Source organism: Dendrobium catenatum, unplaced genomic scaffold (genome assembly GCF_001605985.2).
Source record: "Dendrobium catenatum unplaced genomic scaffold, ASM160598v2 fragScaff_scaffold_793, whole genome shotgun sequence".
Classification (NCBI taxonomy): Eukaryota; Viridiplantae; Streptophyta; class Magnoliopsida; order Asparagales; family Orchidaceae; genus Dendrobium; species Dendrobium catenatum.
In genome coordinates this window covers 541,459-560,317 of record NW_021319255.1, presented here as the reverse complement: position 1 = coordinate 560,317, position 18,859 = coordinate 541,459, and the positions used below count along the sequence as shown (strand labels likewise).

At 33.6% G+C, this 18,859-nt stretch overlaps 1 protein-coding gene across 1 annotated transcript in view; it reads right to left on the bottom strand.

The window, feature by feature from the left end:
- LOC110116693 (MAP3K epsilon protein kinase 1-like) overlaps positions 1–18,859 on the bottom strand; it is a 73,653-nt gene that overhangs the window by 44,655 nt on the left and 10,139 nt on the right. Inside the window, exons 5-12 of the mRNA XM_020850382.2 lie at positions 18,534–18,607; positions 18,325–18,415; positions 18,164–18,247; positions 17,496–17,597; positions 12,840–12,971; positions 5,166–5,237; positions 4,935–5,041; positions 1,545–1,656 (exon numbers count right to left, since the gene is read on the bottom strand). Coding sequence (XP_020706041.1) covers positions 1,545–1,656; positions 4,935–5,041; positions 5,166–5,237; positions 12,840–12,971; positions 17,496–17,597; positions 18,164–18,247; positions 18,325–18,415; positions 18,534–18,607 — 774 coding nt within the window. The remainder of the gene's footprint in view (positions 1–1,544; positions 1,657–4,934; positions 5,042–5,165; positions 5,238–12,839; positions 12,972–17,495; positions 17,598–18,163; positions 18,248–18,324; positions 18,416–18,533; positions 18,608–18,859) is intronic.

The window sequence follows — 18,859 nt, the reverse complement described above, 5'->3', positions numbered from 1 at the left end:
AAAGAGAAAGTTTGAGAGAGACCTATGAGGGATAGTTTGGTGGCAAGATTAAGACACAATTTAATTAGGATTGAACTTAAATCCTATTAAACATCCAAAACAATAGTTCTAATCCTTCATGATTTAAAATCCTGTTTCTCCTTCGTTTGCCTTTAATCCCAAATATATTAAATATGGGTGAACGACAGGATTAACTTAAATGTTCATGTATGATAAACTCTTCTTTTCAAAATGTTGTGGTCCTATCAAAGCCTCTGCTAACAAGCTCCCATCACGATTCCTCGCATTGTGTTGTCGAGGGTTTAAAAACCTGGGTCGGAGTGGAAGGCAGTTGTGTGTGAGAGAAGAGAGATAGAGATAGTAGGGGTTTGACAAGCTCCGCGATGGCTGGCTTAGGGCTTTACAATGCTAGTGTTTGAGGGAGATACAAAGAAGAATGGAGGTTGAATGAGAGGTGCGAGCAAAGGGACGACTCTCATGGGCCCGATGAGGTCTGTGATGGAGCTACCAATGGCGGCTGAAGAGAGGAAGTCGTAAGGGGGTCGAGGAAGTGGAGTTCTTTGCTTCTCGTGTAAGGGAGTAGGAAGACTAAAAGAGGATGAGGGCATATAGTTCTTGACAGAAAGATGAAAGCAAGAGAGCATGGCAAGGGTTTTGTATGAGAGGACTATAAGTTCGTGGGAGACATGTGGCATGGGGAAATTGTGGGGTTTCTTTTTTTTTTTTTTTTTTTGAAATAGTAGTGGATCAACATGGAGCTCCCAGTAATATAGGATATGAACCTCTAGGAAGGAATTCATGACACAATCTCATCCATGCATTTGCAATGAAATGCTTTACGTGACTCGAACAACAAACTTCCAAAATACACTAGATGCGGCATAAGCACTATTATAGACCGAACCTCTTCAAATGTATTAAGATTGCAATACTATTCAAACTATAATGTAATATGTCAGAGGTCAATGGCTCCATTCATAGTGCGTTGTCTAAAAAGAGGTATCATTTAGAATAATCAATATGATTCTAGCCTTTCTCATTTGCCTCTCATTTATGCATGTCATCTATATAACAACAATTTAGATTTTGATCATATAATGCTATTAAAACAACCATTACCTTTAAATGTTGGTGATCCAAAAAAGCACCATGCACTCGAGTAGACGGTGGTTGAAATATCTCCCTTGTTAATTTGTTAAAAGGTGGGTCACGGAATGTTACTATAAATGCTCAATCCATCATGTTCATTACCAAGTTTAGTAATACAAGAAAAGCTATTTCTAAGAAGAAATACTAAAAAAACATATAATCACAGTTCACTTGAGGATTCTGGGTATGTATCCTAAGATTAGGAAAAAAAATTACGGCCCAACCTTAATGAACGGAACTAAAGGAATGCAGATGATAGGATCTCAACCAAAGATGCAAACAAATTAGGAAATACACACGCAATTCAAAATAATAAGGGTGTTTCCATGCCTGTCTACTAAAGAATTTGCCTTCAGACATTTGTGACAAAGTATTGAAAAATAGTAAATGCATACTTTCTCCAAGTTGGTATCATCACCCTTTACTGTACCCTCAGATGGCCCACCAACACCGAGAATATTCCCCACTGAATTGTTTTCAGTGATCGCAGCATCTTCATCTATGTTCCTGTAACAACAAAACGCCAGTGTTCAATGCATATGGCACATCTATTAATGATTTGTGACTGTCTAAAGCAAATAAAACTTGAAAAAAAAAATGATAAAAATTAAAAACTTTCACTGCCAAAATACAATTGGTGAGAATTCTAGTTTAAGAAATCTCATAAATAAAAAAAGATTACAAACATAAAAAAACAGAACTTTCAATAAAAATTTGAAATGTATAAACTATAAATGATAGTAAAATCACGTATACAAATGTATTAATGTTTGAATGAAAGACAGGATGATATTTTTGGAATAATGACTACAATTTACATGTACGGGGATAGAATTAATTTCAAAAGTTTTATGGTGTACATAAAAAAAATGAATAAATAAAATAAAATATCAAATCATCAAGCGCAAAACTTGTAAATAAATTTCACAAAAAAACAAAAGTTTTTCAGATAAGAGAAAGATGGAGAGAAAGTACGCGAGAGAATAAAAAAAAGGCAGTTGATTTGGGTTTGAAATGGTTGCGAGCATTGCTTTAAAAACCGGACCGAACCGGCCAGTCTGACCTGATTTTTATTTTTTTACTTGATACTATTAATTTTTTTAATTGATAATATTTATTTTTTAAATATTTTTTGTTATATATATTATGAAGTTTATGTATATTCATATTTGTTCGTTAAGCCGCTCGAGTTGAATTTATATGATATAAATTATAATATAAAAATTAATTTTATAATTTGAATAATATTTATTTTTTTAAGTTTGTTTGGAAAATTTTTATTTTCTTTTTTTTTTGTTAATAATATTTTTTATCAAATAAATTACTCTTATGTTAAAAAAATTGCAAAATTTCAGTTTTTGAACTCTAAAAATTTTTATATTACCAAATGAAATATTTTTATATTAAAATATTTAATTATATTTATAATTTTATGTTGAGAATTTTTAAATAATTTATATTTATAAATTAAATCTAAATATGTAATATAAATTTACAATAATTTAATAATTTATATGAAATTATATGATTATTATATTCCATTATTTTATTAATGTCATGGCTAACAAAATAATAAGGAATAGAGTTGAGAGATCCTACCAACTTTTGCCAAGCTACAGTTACAACCATTGAGGAAATAGCGATCATGTCACTATGGCAACACTAACAGTTGTGTAGAAGCACCATGGCAACAAATTAACTAGGGATTTGATTAATTTGATTTAGACATCATTTTATTTCCTTGTATCTACGAAAATAATTGATTCTTACCAATGGGCTACATTCTATAAGGTTTATCTCGAGTTCTACATAAAATTTATAAACCTGTTTTTACGGAGAGATAGAATGAATAGAGCTTTTTTTTATTGAGCTACAGCATAATTTACAAATCCTCAAAGCATAAGGTTTTCTTCCTATATTTCAAGGGATTAAAGGTGCATATGAGGGTGAGCTAGTAGATCTCCCTCTTCTTTTGAGTGACTTGACAATATCCTATCCCTTTCTGCACCAAATCATCCTTCTTCCTCTCATCCTTCTACATGACATTGTCCCAAAGTCTGTTAGCCCCAAGTCAAATGGCAAATGCACAACCACCCTTTTCTTTTTTATAAGCCTAGAGAAGGGGTTGAAGGTAAACTTGACTTGGGGCTGAAGATATTCTTCTTGTTGATAAGCCTAGATAAGGGGTTGAAGGTAAACTTGAACTATGGATGTCAACCTTAGAGTCTAAAGGTTTTCATTTGAGTAGATCTAAAATAAAATACATAGTGTAATTTTACTAGTAATAGATCTAGTCGGCAGGGACTTTGGGCGATTAAATCATTAATAAGAGTACATGTTTTAGATATCTCACTGTTCAAAGTGATGGTGAAATATATGGGGATATTATTAGTAGAATTTAAGTTAGATGGTTGAACTGGAGGAATGCATCGAATCTGTTCTGTAATAGAAAAGTAACCCTAAAGCTTAAGGGAAAATTCTATAAGATGGTGGTGAGACTTGCAATGTTTTATGATGCAGAATGTTGTCCATTAAAAGAGAAGCATAAAATTAAGTCAAGTGTTTCAGAAAAAATAACAAAATTTTCACAAATTCCTTCTCCTTTAAATGCTAATCAACTAAATGTGATTTCCTTGCATTAGAAGATTTTTTTTTTTTTTTGTGTTGCAGTAGATTACTTTGGTCCTTTTTTAGACTAGAATATTGACTCCAACAAAATAACAAAAATTTTACTCATTTCTTCTCCTTCAAATGCGCTAATCAACTAAATATGATTTCCTTGCATTAGAAGAAACAGTTTTTTTGTGTTGCAATAGATTACTTTGGTCCTTTCGTCACTAGAATTACTATTAAGTGTTATCCCAGATATTTCTTCCTAATAATCTTTCAGAGTTGAATTAAAATACCATTTTAAACTCTAGTTGTCTGAATATCATTGTGAAGTAGATCCGGGCAAAATAAGTCCTCTAAGTATTAATATCATATTCCACCAAACTCAAAATACAATTAACACACATAATGCTTAGCTAAATAAACATTTCATACAAAAGAAAATCATTTCATCTATGTGATCTTGAGAAAGATAAAAAAAAAAATATAGACGTCCAAAGAGGTACAAGTTTAAAAATATATCAATGCTATCTGAGAATAATGGTTAGAAGGAAGCACAAAGAGGTAGCATCTTCCTAGAGCAACTGTTATTGCAACAAGATGATCTCATGGGAACATAAGGATGCCAAAAGCCTATATAAAAAAACTGTAACGCTAACATTTAAGCTCTCTGTATATCCACCCCACAGGTACAGCAAAACTTTCATCCACGGGATGAAAAATTCTCAAAGCATCAAGTAGTACAGACGCATCTTATTTTAAAATGATTCACAAACAGGCAACTACTTCATAGTCCAACAATAAGTATCACGTTTTCCTGATAGCAATAGTAAGCTTTCATTACAGAAAATAAAGTAAATGTTCCAAGTCTAATAATGGCAAAGAATCCCCCGTGATAGCAGCTATTTCAAACATTTATTATACTCTGGAATCAAAGAAAAGTTTTGAAGAACAAGGAAAAGGAGAGAATTGGCATCACATACAAGTCAATGTTATGTTCTGAGAAGTGGCATCACAAAGGAAAGTATAGCATAATCAACCAAAAAATAACAAATGGCAGCAGTAACAAGAAAAGGTTATAAAAAATGCTCACCCGGCAGTTTTATCCAATAAATATTGAAATTTAATAAGGACTACTTATTGCAACAAGCTCCCAATAGTTTGCAGAAACTTACTTAAGTGATCCACCTATTTCACGGAGAGAGGACTGCAGAGCACGTTTCGAATTCTGAATCCAAGGATGTTGTAGCAACGTTCTTGCATCTGGCCTTTGCAAAGCATCCTAAAATATTACTACCAGTAAGCTTGGTGACGAGATAGAGAATGCAGAATTAAGGAAAATGTGTATCAATCTTAAAAACTTAAGGGAATATATTAATTATAAATTGCCTTCTTTTATAATTTACCTTTTTAAAACATTGCCGTAGAAAATCAGTAATATCAGTAGATAGGCCCTCAGGTATTGGGGGATGTGGATCCTACAGAAAACAAAATACGAAGCATATTACTTGCAGGGAAATTTTTTGTTGAAAAAGGAGATAGATTAGGTCCCTAAAAAAATCATTAAAGCAACCAAATTAGGAATTCAGGACAAAAGCACAAATTTATAATCATGTCAAAATGAAAAGGCGGCAGTAATGTATGATCATACAAATCAGAGGATAAGGTTGATATGGATAAAGACAACACATTGCACTGCTCAGAACAAAATCTAACAAAAAGAAACGAATATAAGCAACAACATAAAATTCTAAGGATAAAACCACTGGCAACAACAAAAACAAATTGAAACAGACATAAAAATAAGAAAAATCACAGTAACAACGATTTTGTTTTGTTTCATATGCTTTTTGATGAATAGCAATGGGTTTGTGAAAAACTCCTACCTGATGAGCACAATTTCAAAGTAGAGCATGGACCATAAAACACTCACAAATGACTAAGCAAAGTCTAATTTGACAAATTAATTGTATGTGGGCCCAATCATTTCAAAATTGGCTCAACCAACCTGCGCTAACAAGTCAAACAAAGCCCAAATAAGCTTAAAGTGATCCGATTGAAGCCTGAAAAGGCTACAACCGGCAAAAGCTGACTGATCCCATCATCTTCTTTGCAAGCTTCTTGTGCCTGTGTGAGGGGCAAGTGAGGAGCAAGCCCAAACATCTATGTATATATAAACTTGAGAGAGGACAAAGGCATGCCCCAAGGAGGCTAAGGTTTATTACTAAAATTTGATTTTAAAATTGACATATGGACACAATTTCTAGATAAGCATCAACTACTTTAGGCCTCCAATCAAGTCTAAATCACACCTAAGTTCAATCATTTCCACTCAATTTTAAAGTGCAAATTATAAAGCCCCACTTCAAAGCGGATTGTTAGCCTCCTTGTAAGGTTCCATAGAGCATAAGGTCAAAGAGCTATATTTAGCTTAAGCTATCATAAGCAAATTTAGGAATCCCACCTATTGAGCAGACTATTGAATCCTCCCTTTCGAATCTTATAGAGAACTAAAAGGTTGAAGGGTGAAACTTGACCAAAAGTCACCTGAGAGGATCGATGAATTCCCTCTCATGGTGCACCATTGATTGAACCCATTCCCCTTTCAATTCTAATAAAGGGCTAGGAGATCAAAGAGTAAAACTCAACCGAACATTTGCTCCCTAGTGGATTATTGAATTATCCCTTTTAGAACTCATAGAGGACCAAGAGTTTAAGCCTTTACTTCTACCAAAGGACTCCCGAGTGGATCCAAAAAATGATTTTGCTTCCAAACCGTACATCAACTACTACTTCCAACCCTAGCAACCAAAATCGCCTCCAAGCCTAACATACACAACTACCTTTGAACTGATGCAGACAAAAATTTGGGAAGAAGCCCCAGATTTTTGCGAGCAAAAAACCAACCTTCCTAGATAAAAGAAATGACACAAATACTCAAAAAAACACCTTTTATATCATAAAAAGACACCATCAATTCTTGACACTTACAAACACAAAATAAAGACACCTAAAGTTGCAATTCCATCGTTTGAGAAGAAGGATACATGTGGAGTGGTCACTTGCAAAGAGAATGAGGAGGTTAGAAGTCCGAGACGAAGGATAGTAGGAGCTCGCAAGCTTTCCTAAAAAGGAGAGGAAGAAGTGGCATAGCTCACAAGCTATCCAAGAAAACCCTCAGGTTTCTTTCCAAAAATCAGCCATCAAAAACTCTTTTCTAACATAAAACACCACATATTTATAGGCCAAAAGAGGGCAGCACAACAGTCCCTAAAATCTTATTTAAAACGGGAAATAGAAGGCCAAAAGACACCACAAATAGCTGCTGAAAAGACATCCAAAATATCAGCCAAATACATCCCACAAAACTGCACAGAAAACAGGGAGAAATAACTACGGGAAACCCAACCAGAAGCCACGGGAAGCCCAGCCAGCAAGGGACCCGAAGAGCCAGCACAGGAAACAGGGCAGAGCTTCACAGGAAAACAGCCATGGGATAAAACCGAGAGGGAGAGGTCACGGGAACAGCAACAACCAAGGCCCCAAACCGAGAACAGCAAGCAGCCCAAGGCCCAACTAGTGAACAGTCAAGGCCCCAAACCGAGAATAGCAAGCAGCCCAAGGCCTTAATTCCATGGAAGAAATCAAAGAGACTCAAGAAGGGGAAGAGACATGAGTGGGGAAACTAAAGAGTCTTTAGAGAGGGGAGTAAAGGAGGGGGAATAAATCTAATTTTGACAATAAATTCACAATTTATGAGCTGAAATAATAAGAAGAGGCTCATTAATGAGCTGACTCTAGTAGAACTTACAAAAATGAATCCCAACTTGTTTTGACCCCCCCTTGCCTACATCAAATTCTCCTTCGGTTGAAAATGCTCATCTCCCGATAAGGTTGCTTTAGATTTCATCTAAGGAGGCAACGAAGGCGCCTCAAGCTCTTAAATTTGGGCTACGTACTTCTTCAGGATCTTCTCTTGCTCCAACTTGAATTGGGCTTACAGAAATTTCTTCCTATCTCGAATTTCTCATCACATAAGTATATCCATTGTTGTATCTTGTAAAGTTCATTTTGATTTGGGTCAGTTGAATCTCCATCTGTCGGAACCCATCTGTCCATCGGAAGAGGGACTTCAAGATCTTCTGGCTTGCATTCTTCCACTGGATCACTATTTTTATCTTTTTTGTTTTCATTTTTTAAACACTTAAAAAAAAAAGACACAAAATAACCTAGGAAGACTCACAAACCAAGGATATGCTAACTTGCTCTGATACCAATTTGATGCAGGCAAAAATTTGGGAAGAAGCCCAAGTTTTTTGCGAGCAAAAAGACAACCTTCCTAGATAAAAGAAATGACACAAATACTGAAAAAAAACACCTTTTATATCATAAAAAGACAACTCTTGACGCTTATAAACACAAAATAAAGACACCTAAAGTGGCAATTCCATCGTTTGAGAAGAAGGATACATGTGGGATGGTCACTTGTGGCGAGAAGAATGAGGTTAGAAGTCCGAGACGAAGGATAGGAGGAGCTCGCAAGCTTTCCTAAGAAGGAGAGGAAGAAGTGGCATAGCTCATAAGCTATCCAAGAATACCCTCAGGTTTCTTTCCAAAAATCAGCCATCAAAAACTCTTTTCTAATATAAAACACCACATATTTATAAGCCAAAAGAGGGCAGCCAAACAGTCCCTAAAATCTTATTTTAAAACCTAATAAATAAGGGGAAATAGAAGGCCGAAAGACACCACAAACAGCAGCTGAAAAGACATCCAAAATATCAGTCAAATACATCCCACAAAACTGCACAGAAAACAGGGAGAAATAGCTACAGGAAACCCAGCCAAAAGCCACGGGAAGCCCAGCCAACAAGGGACCCAAAGAGCCAGCACAGGAAACAGGACAAAGCTTCACGGGAAAACAGCCAGGGGATAAAACCGAGAGGGAGAGGTTACGGACTCACGGGAACAGCAACAGCCAAGGCCCCAAACCGAGAACAGCAAGCAGCCCAAGGCCCAACCAGTGAACAGTCAAGGCCCCAAACCGAGAACATCAAGCAGCCCAAGGCCTTAATTCCATGGAAGAAATCAAAGAGACTCAAGAAGGGGAAGAGACATGGTGGGGAAACCAAAGAGTCTTTAGAGAGGGGAGTAAAGGAGGGGGAATGAATCTAATTTTGGCAATAAATTCACAATTTATGAGCTGAAATAATAAGAAGAGGCTCATTAATGAGCTGACTCTAGTAGAACTTACAAAAATAAATCCCAACTTATTTTGACCCCCCCTTGCCTACATCAAATTCTCCTTCGGTTGAAAATGCTCCATCATGAACCCATCATATGATGCAACCTATGAACCGAACCAACTCATTAACTCCAAGTAGGCTCCCCTTACTACACCTCACAAACACCAAGTTGTCATTCATCATTGATGCCAAGAAGACTTCCTTCACTAACATCAAGCGGCCTTCATCTCTGGTGCTAATTTAGTTTTCATCATGCACACATTCAATACATACTTCCATCCCTGTCCACTTGAGATATTTAAGAGGAGTCAAACTACAATTATTAATTAGCCCAGCTAGACATTAAGGCTTGATGCCTCTAACATTTGCATACGAAGTCCACAAATAGACGGAAGAAAGTGGAATTGGATTTTCATCAGGTTATCTCCATTCTCACAACTATTAGAAACTCATCAAATATGAGTCTAACGCTAAGCCTAAGAGACATAACAAAGAGTGCTCTCTATGATTGTGAGGGACAATTAACAGTAGGGGATTGCAATTATAAAAAGTCTCGACCCTAAATCAAGATAAATCATGACCCAATATAAAGGGAAAATTTATTAACAAACTCAGTCCACATCAAAAAAATAAAAACCTACTCCCATGTTCTAATTTAAGGATGCTCAAGGGGAGCTTTTCCTAAGAGATCAAATGGATATATGGATATAGGTTACTCAGGGCTTCTCAAATTTTTATTCAATCCTCTTCAGATTTCTAATAAAAAAAATTGTTCATATAATAAACACCATATCTAACCGGATAGAAAGTGGTTATTAGGGGTGTCATTGAATAAACAACTCGTGAGCTAGCAGGTGTCATTGAATAAATGGCTTGCACGTTGAGCTTGATTAGCTAACAAGAAAAAACTCATGCTAGTCTCAAAACTGCTCCTTGGCTTGTAAACTAGCTCATTTAAAAATATATAAATTAATATTAAATACACTTTGAAAATATTAAGATTCAAAATTCAAGGAAAAAAAACTACAGTTTTCTTCCTAGTTTCAATTGATTCACGTATTTTAATGCAAATTTCTCATTATATTTATCATTTTATCACTACAATTACATTGATTAGCATCATTTATTCTATTTAAAGATAAACCAGCTGACATGTGAACCAGCTCAAATTTAAAATTGAGCTCACGCTTGATCTCAATTTGCCATGGACAACTCAGGCAAGGCTCAATTCATTTACATCCCCAGTAATGATCACTATAACCTCGGTACTAAAAATACAAATCACTTTTCTTTCGTTGTTGCATTTAGCTTCCATCTAAAGTCATTATGTCATAAATTTTTGTAATTACATATATCCTCAATTTGATCTTGCAATAGAGTAGAAATTTGTGGAATGATCCAAGGAGGAATTAGGACTAGTAAACATGTGAGCCTCAGATGGGCAACAATGAGAAATACTAAAAACTCTTGGGCTTCCATCTTTCCCATTGTTGGTAATGGTTGTGTAATTAGTGAGAGCTCTCCAGAGCCTCATTGCTCAAGAATATCCTCCATGGAGTAGAGGACTACATAATTGTCACTGATTCATATATATAAAATTAATTTGACCCTCCATTTAACTTGCTAGACCAATTTTGATCATCCTTCACTTTCTAATGGCATCATTCCCTATGAATATTAATTAATTGATTCTTTTTTAGTTTCTTCATATATTCTTTATCTATACCTCCTGAATTCATTCTTTTGAGGCATTCATTCTCCTAATTTGGTCAATATCCTACTTATTATTGTCATTCTGGCTCTCCCTCTATTAGATACTTCCTTTCTCAACAATCAAGTATCACAGCTCTACCAAAAATCTCAACTTTTCACTACTCTGCTTGTCTATTTGTCAAAGCCGAATTAGTTAATTTCAGATTTCTCAAAGAGGAAATCTATGCTAAAGCTTTCAATTGTTAGATCCCTCGGTTACTACACTTCTCTCTCTCTCTCTTTTCAATCCTTGTGTGTGTGTATCAAGGTTCGAAATTACGCAATCAAGCATTGAGACATTTTCTTTTAGCGAGGCAAGATGTAAGCCTGAAGGTGTTTTGAGGCATAAGTCTAAAAATTAAACTATGAAGTTAATTAAAAATATGAAATAATAAGTAATATACTAACATCAAAGTAAAGTCATGAAAATAAATTACTCTCGCCCCTAATTCAATATGGACAAGAATTTTAAGTCTCTAACATTAAAATTTATAAATTTAAAAGTCTCCCCAAATCTTCTTAATGGGTCTTCGTAAGAATCATTTGCTATAGTGAGTAGGTTTCTCTCCTCCCTCATCCTTAATTGTGGTTATAATTGCGAGCGGCGATGAGCGCAAGAGCTAGGAGTGGCTGGAATTGAAAGAGGTGAGTCTGATTATAGAAAAAACAAGGATTTATTTTAAATATAATTTAGAAAAAAGCTCAAAACAGTCCCCAACTACTATTAAGTAACCAATTCAATCCCAGGGTATAGCATTATTTCAATTTGGTCTCTTGATTATTGAAAAGTTATCCAAAATGATCCCACAATAAAATTCACTGTATAATTTGATGCAAATTACAAAGTTGGCTATTATATTAATAAAGGAGGATATTTAGTAGTCAAATTTATAATTATTATTCTTTTTTAAATCCTCAGAATTTAAATCTCATTTCTCCTCTGTTTCACCGTAAATCTCAAATTTAGCAAATCCTAGCATTAGGCGGATTTAACAAATTTGCTGGTCACACAAATACTTCTTCACATGGCATTGCTCCCATAAATGCCTTCTCTAGCAAGCTTAGCTCCCTTTAAGACTTTCTAGCTACTCTGTCATCCAGTGTTTCGTCAATTTGGGGGAGAAAGACATGGGTTTGGAATTTCAAAATTATTAATGCTATTTGCATTAATTGAATAAGATATATTAAATAAAATTTTAAATCAATTTTAATAAATAATATTAATTTATTCAAATGCATCAATTAAAATAATTAATATTCCTTGTGATTTAATTTAATGAAATAAATCAACTTATGTTTAGTTAGTTACTTAGTTTTATAACCAACTAATTTTAATTATAGTGTATAAATATAAGAATACTAAAACATAATATTACAAATTAATATAAAGAATATAAAGTACTTTACAAGAATATCATTTATTCCACTCAAATAAATTAAATCACACAATAGTAAATGTATGTAATCGTACAAGTGATACAAGATAGGTAACATAAAAAATATAACTTTATACACATTTGCACTACCTAAAATACACAAATTTAATTTTTCGCATCAACTTTAACTGTGAATTTCAACCTTATGATCATTTGGAATCAATTTTTAATAGTCGAGCAACCAAATTAGAACAATATGATACTGTAGGACTAAATTGACCTCTTACTAATAGTCAGGGATTCATTTTGGGTTTTTTTTTTTAATTTAATTTATAAACTAAAATTTTAATATCACCTAAACCTTGTAACTCGTTCCTCTTATAAATTTAGACACGCCCCAACCCTGCTAAGGCGAACGTCTCTCATCAGGCCAAGGTGAGAAGTACGACTCATGGCATTTGTTTTTTCAAAATTGCGATGAGGCGACCCTTGAGATATGCCTTTTATTGTGCTATATATATATATATATATATATATAAAAGACACTCTTTACTTGAGATTCGAAATTCAATTAAATTACAACACAAAAGAGATGAAATGAAACTGAAAATCGAAGCATCCCTTACTGCTGCAAAAAAATTAATTTAATCTTCTATCAGTATAAAAATAGATTTAGAAATTTCTGTTAAGTGTCTTTGGTGTGAACCTGCACAATACGAAAGAGAGCTGGCATAGGTTGAAGCTCATAATAAGGAGGAACGCATGTAAGCAATTCAATAACAGTGCAGCCAACACTCCAGATATCTGATGCAGCACAGACCCCCGACATTTCAATTACCTAGAAAATCCAAATTTGTGGTTCAACACTGATCAGAAGTACGAAAAAATGAACAACACTAAGTGAACAAGAAAGTTAATCCAAGTAATAAAATAAAATAAAATATTAATGATAAGCAGAATATGTTGAACATTTCATAAAAGAATTTAAAATCCAAAAAATGTCTCACTGTAATAGCTTTCTCCCACTAGGCAACTAAGAACATAGTAAGTTCAACACAAATTTATGGTTCTTATCAAGAAACAGAATGCAAAAGCTTAAAAAAGAACCTGTGAATGTACTAGGTGGTTACAAAATGTCAAATAGTGTTAGGCCAAGTTATATATATCTTCTCGCCAATTTAAAAGGTATTGGTGCTGATCCAAATGCATTATTCACGATAGCATGTCTATCAAATTATTGAAGGATAAGTTACATCAGGATTCTTTCAAGTTTGGACCATGCAATGATTACAACAACATTTTCAATTTTTCACCATTAGGTAACTAAAGTTTAAAAATGTTCCATATAAAAACTTAAGTTAACTAAACATAAAACCATCCCTTCTAGACGGTTTGTAAAGAGCCATTTCTATTTTCAATAGTTACACTCAGTTCAAATGCCTTCTCTCTACCCACACATCTTCAACCATCTGTACACCCAACCACATTTCCTCCTTCCCCATACCAAATCATGCCACCAATATCCAGAAAAATGAGCGCCTGAATGCTATTCAGCCCACAACCCCTCAATAAAAGGACAATGAGAGGAAGAGGGTGACAAGGAAGAAAGAAAGAGATCGGCCAGGTAAAAAGTGGAAAGTAAACTTAAAAAACTTCAGGTCAAATCGAGAATTCTTTTAAGTAGTGGACAAAATCAAAGCCTACCTGAAAAGCAAAATAAAGAAATTAACCAAGTACGTCAGACATTAGGAGCCTGCTGTGGAGGAGAATGCAGAGCAATAACATGAACCTCCAAGAAGATCAAGTACAAGATCACAAATAAAAGTAAATAAATTAATATACTTAGTTAATTATGCAATCATATAATTAATGCAAATGCTTCAATAGTTATATAAGCTATTTCATTTCGTCTAGTTCATTTAGTAGAAGTTTGGAGCATTCCTGAAGCTAATTAATTGGAAGTATTAAAGTAGACTTTCCCTCTTTTCAAAGAGAGGAAGTTACAAATAATTTAAATTTGAGAGTTATATTTCACGAAATATTAAAAGTGGACAGTTACATCTGATGGAAAGCCAATAATGGGAGGCGGACAGATAACAAATAGGAAGAATTCAAATAAGAGTTCTAGAAAGCCTTAATCATGAAGGAAATAAATTTAATTTCAATTTCATTCTTATATTTTGAATTTTAGGGTTGAACTTTTGTTTTGTAAATACTTAATAAATGGAATGAAGAATACTCTTTCTTTATCCACAAATTCTTGTTATTCATGCTTGTGAGTTTGATAACATAGACTTGGTTTGTGAACCAACCAAGGTGAACTCTATAGAGCTCATCATATTTTTTTCTTAATCCATCTCCCATCTCATTCTAACCCTCTTTATCCTCTCAACCAAGACTAATCTTCTCCCAAATTCATCAGATTTCCTCAGCTTGTACCCACTTCTCTTGTCCGCAATAAATATCAACCTCTTCCACCTCACACGAGCTCTCAGTCAATCAATGTCACTAACCATTTTCTAGCATCCCTATCTTAAATTTTCAACAAGCACTTCAAACTTTTGCAAGCTTGAGTAACCCCATGAACATCAAATTAATTTTCATCATTGAAGCTCCAAAATAACCACCAATTTGCCAACATTTTCATATCAAAAGGATCCAAAATCGCCATCTTGAAGGCTTGAAGAGGAGTTGAAAGCTAAAGAGGCTTCCCCATAAAACTAATACGCCTAAATAAATAGGAAGTAGAAAGAGGTCTCCAACAACCTTCAACAATTGACTTAAAAAAATGATAGATTTAATTTCCACTTAAGGGTAAACTTTCAAGCACAAGCCTTTGAATTTTAGGGCTCCCTAGAAGCGACGCGCTGTATGGCCTGAATATACTGAGAATTGCGCAAGGGCCGCAGCATCGACACCCAAGTGCAGCGTTAAATAGGAAAGGATTCCCACATCATAGAGAGATGTGGGCAAAGAAGCTAATCCATGAAACTAAAGTTAAGATAAGAACTTGGAATACAGGTTCCCTTATAGACAAATAGATGGAATTAATAAATATTATGATTCATAGGAAGATAAATATTTTATGCATTCATGAAACTAAATGGCTTGGAGAGAAGGCTAAGCAAATTGATAGTTTAGGATTTAAATTATGATATTCTGGTAGGAGTCATGCTAGAATTGGTTTAGATGTGATTATAGATAAGAGTTTAAAGAATAATGTTGTAAAAATTAATAGAATTAGAGATAGAATTATAGATTTAAAGATTGTTGATGTTATGATTATTAATATCAGAAGTACTTATGCTCCTCAAATAGGTTTGGATATGTGTTCAAAATTAAAATTTTGTAATGACTTAGAAGAATTAATATAAAAGATACCATTTGAAGAAAGAATTTTTATTGAAGGAGATTTAAATGGACATGTGGTAAAGAGGTAGATGATTTTAAAAGCATTTATGAGGGCTACGGGTTTAGAGCGATTAATGAAAATGGTAATACCATATTAGATTATTTTATAGTTTATGATTTTGTAATTGTTAATATCTTATATAAGAAAAGAGATGAGCATCTTATCACTTATAAAAATGGATAGAGTAAAACTCATATTGATTATTTTCTTATAAGAAAAATAATCGATTAGATTGCAAAATTTGTAAAGTTATTCAAGTGAAAATTTATGTATCCAACATAGCTTATTAGTTTTGGATATTAAGATGAATGGGCAAAATATAAAAAACATATATATATATATATATATATATATATATATATATATAGAGGAGAAATTTTGTGATCTTAAACAAATTGTATATTTTGTGATCGAGCACATCATAGAAAATAATATATTATCCTGATGGATAAAAATATTAACAGAGATTTTCTCCCTTTGAACATAAGAAGATATGTTATAAATATTTATTTATATATAAAAATTTTGATAATTGGGAAAGATATAAAGAGGTCCGTAAAGAGTCTAAGAAAGCAATATGTTATATAAATATTTTAGCTTTTAATGAATTATATAATAGATTAATCATTAAGGAGGACGAAAGATATATGTATAAATTAGTCAAACAAATAGATACGAGTAGTAAGGATTTAGTTCAAGTGAAATACAATAAATCAGGCGCTCATTGTAGATAATTTGAATTGTATCAATTCATATTGTGTTTTCATTGCCCAAAGAAAGCGTAACTTGTCTTGGACCATCTAAGAAATGATGAAGTCAATATTTCAACATATAAAACTGTCATAGCCAAAAGATGTTATAAATTTAAGCATATATAAAATAATTTAAAAATTATTTACATTATTGATTTTGCATACTATTCTTCTTTACTAGCAACAAAAAACTATAAGAAAAGCTCATGGAAAGTATAACAATGAAAGCAGCACCAAGTATGAATGATTGGAGGACAGATATACAACCCTATATTATCAGGTAAGGCTAATGATGATGAAAATTGAATCTTTTGGTTCAAATCAACTAGACATAATATATGATCCATTCCATATGCCTTGATCTAGTGGGCACAAATATGTTGGTCAGCCAGTGAGCTCTATAAATAAGAACCTAGCAGGACCTCGTATACTAGGCCAAGAACTCTGTGTTATATATAACTTTGTTGAATTACAACAAGTGAGACTAGAGATTATCCAGGTGATTCTATGAAAGCGAAATTTGCACTCGAGAAAAAAGGTAACAGTAGCATGTTACATCATTTGGTCAAGAAAGCCTCTTTTGGGTTATTTTGCTATCGTCCTCTGCAAATTGCCCCAGCCTTTCTCATTTCCTCCATTCATGCATACAAAACTTTTGCATGCTGAAATTTCAGAGTGCTTAAAACATTTCCCTTTTCTTTTCAAGCACGACCCATGGTCATACCTTGCTGTCAAAGATAAGGTAACGGATGAAAGGAAGAATGATGGGAAAAAAGGTAATTATGAAGCAGGTAGAAGGATGGAAAAATCATAGCAGTTTGTTATGAAGGTCACAAGTAATATAAATAAGTCCGACAGTTCCTCTCAAAGTTTTGGCAGCTCCACCGAAAATGACTAAAAAGGAGGAAGCAAATAAACATTAGTTGGTAAGGACGGAAGTAAGAGAAGAATGGAACTGGAAACATGGAGAGTGAATTTGTTGCAGGGGGGTGTGAGAAATCATATTATACAATCAATTTATTGTATGGAAAATTAAATGTCAAAAATACCAAAAGCTTAATAAACAGCTCCCGAATAGATAGTAAATTACTACATATGTTAGAAAAAGCTCATGTCCCAGCCTTTTGCATTCCAACATAAACATTTGCAGGTAATTCAAAATACAAAATTATGTTGATGAAAATGATTTGAAAGTTACCTCAGGGGCCATCCAATATGGTGTTCCAACCACTGAATGTGTATTAAGATCTGCTTCATTTAATTTTGTTGCAACACCAAAATCAGCAAGTTTAACAAGGCCCTGCAAACCATTCCCATGTACTAGTCGGTTAACCAACCAGAAAGAAAGAAATTATGAAAATGAAATAATTACAATGGAAGAAGTAAAGAAAACAGTTGAAAAATCGTATAAAGTTAAATGAGCAAGAAGAAAATTAGCAACACACTTTTCGCATTCATTATAAGCTTTACGGAATAATCCACGAGCAATGATTTTATCTTACTTAAAGTTAACAAGATATTTTATCTTTAACCAATTATTTGATGCAAAATGGTTGGGATTTTAGAAAAAAATAATAAAAAAATCATATAGAGAGTGGAACTAGAGCAATCGTTAGGTTGCTTTAACTGTGACGTCAAGGGCAGGGATTCAAAACCCAGAAACAGACTCTTGTACAATGCAAGAAAGAGATTTACATCCCTAGTTCCATGAAAATGGAGATTTGAAACTTAATGGAGAATGCCTTATAAATAGATCTGTCATTTTTGTAATTCCATTATGTAACAAGCAGATTCTCGTGCAATGAAGCATATGTTGAAAACAAAATGAAAAACATACTTAAATTATAAATGACATAACACTAGAACCTCTTTGGTAGTCAAAATATTTGCACCCTTGATGTCTCGGTGAATAACTCCTTGCTCATGCAAATAAACCAAACCTTCTAAAACCTGTTCATAAGCATCAACATTGATAGAAAAGGTAGTATCTTACAGCATGTAGAAAATAATAGAAAAAGGACATGAACCTGAGATATGTAAACAGCCACTAATGACTCAGGGAAGGGCCCGAATTTGTTTGGCTTAATAATGTTAGCAAGTGAACCATTTTCAACATACCTACAGAGAACAGTCAAAGTATTATGGCATGCATCTAAGATCTTCAAACATAAAAAATGTATCAAAATCAATAGATTAGAAAATAATCTTAAAGAAAGGTGAAGTTATTTGAATTTACTCTAGAATGATATGCAGGTGCGTCTTTGTCTTTAAAGATCCGAGGTACTTCACAATATTTTTGTGGTTAAGATTCTGCAGCAAAAGTATCGCTTTGTGTCATAGATGACTTGATCTAGTTACCAAGATAAATGAATTATTTTTTACAAAGTTAATGAAATCCAAAAATAAATATCAAGGACTAGATTCTGCAGAGTGACTAAAGAGGCTGGATGAATAATAAAGATGAAGGAAAGATGGACTTTGAAACACACTGTCTCCCCAAACCCTATTCACATCCTACGGAAAAAAAAAAATTAAAATTTATTTTCACCTAATTTTAATGTG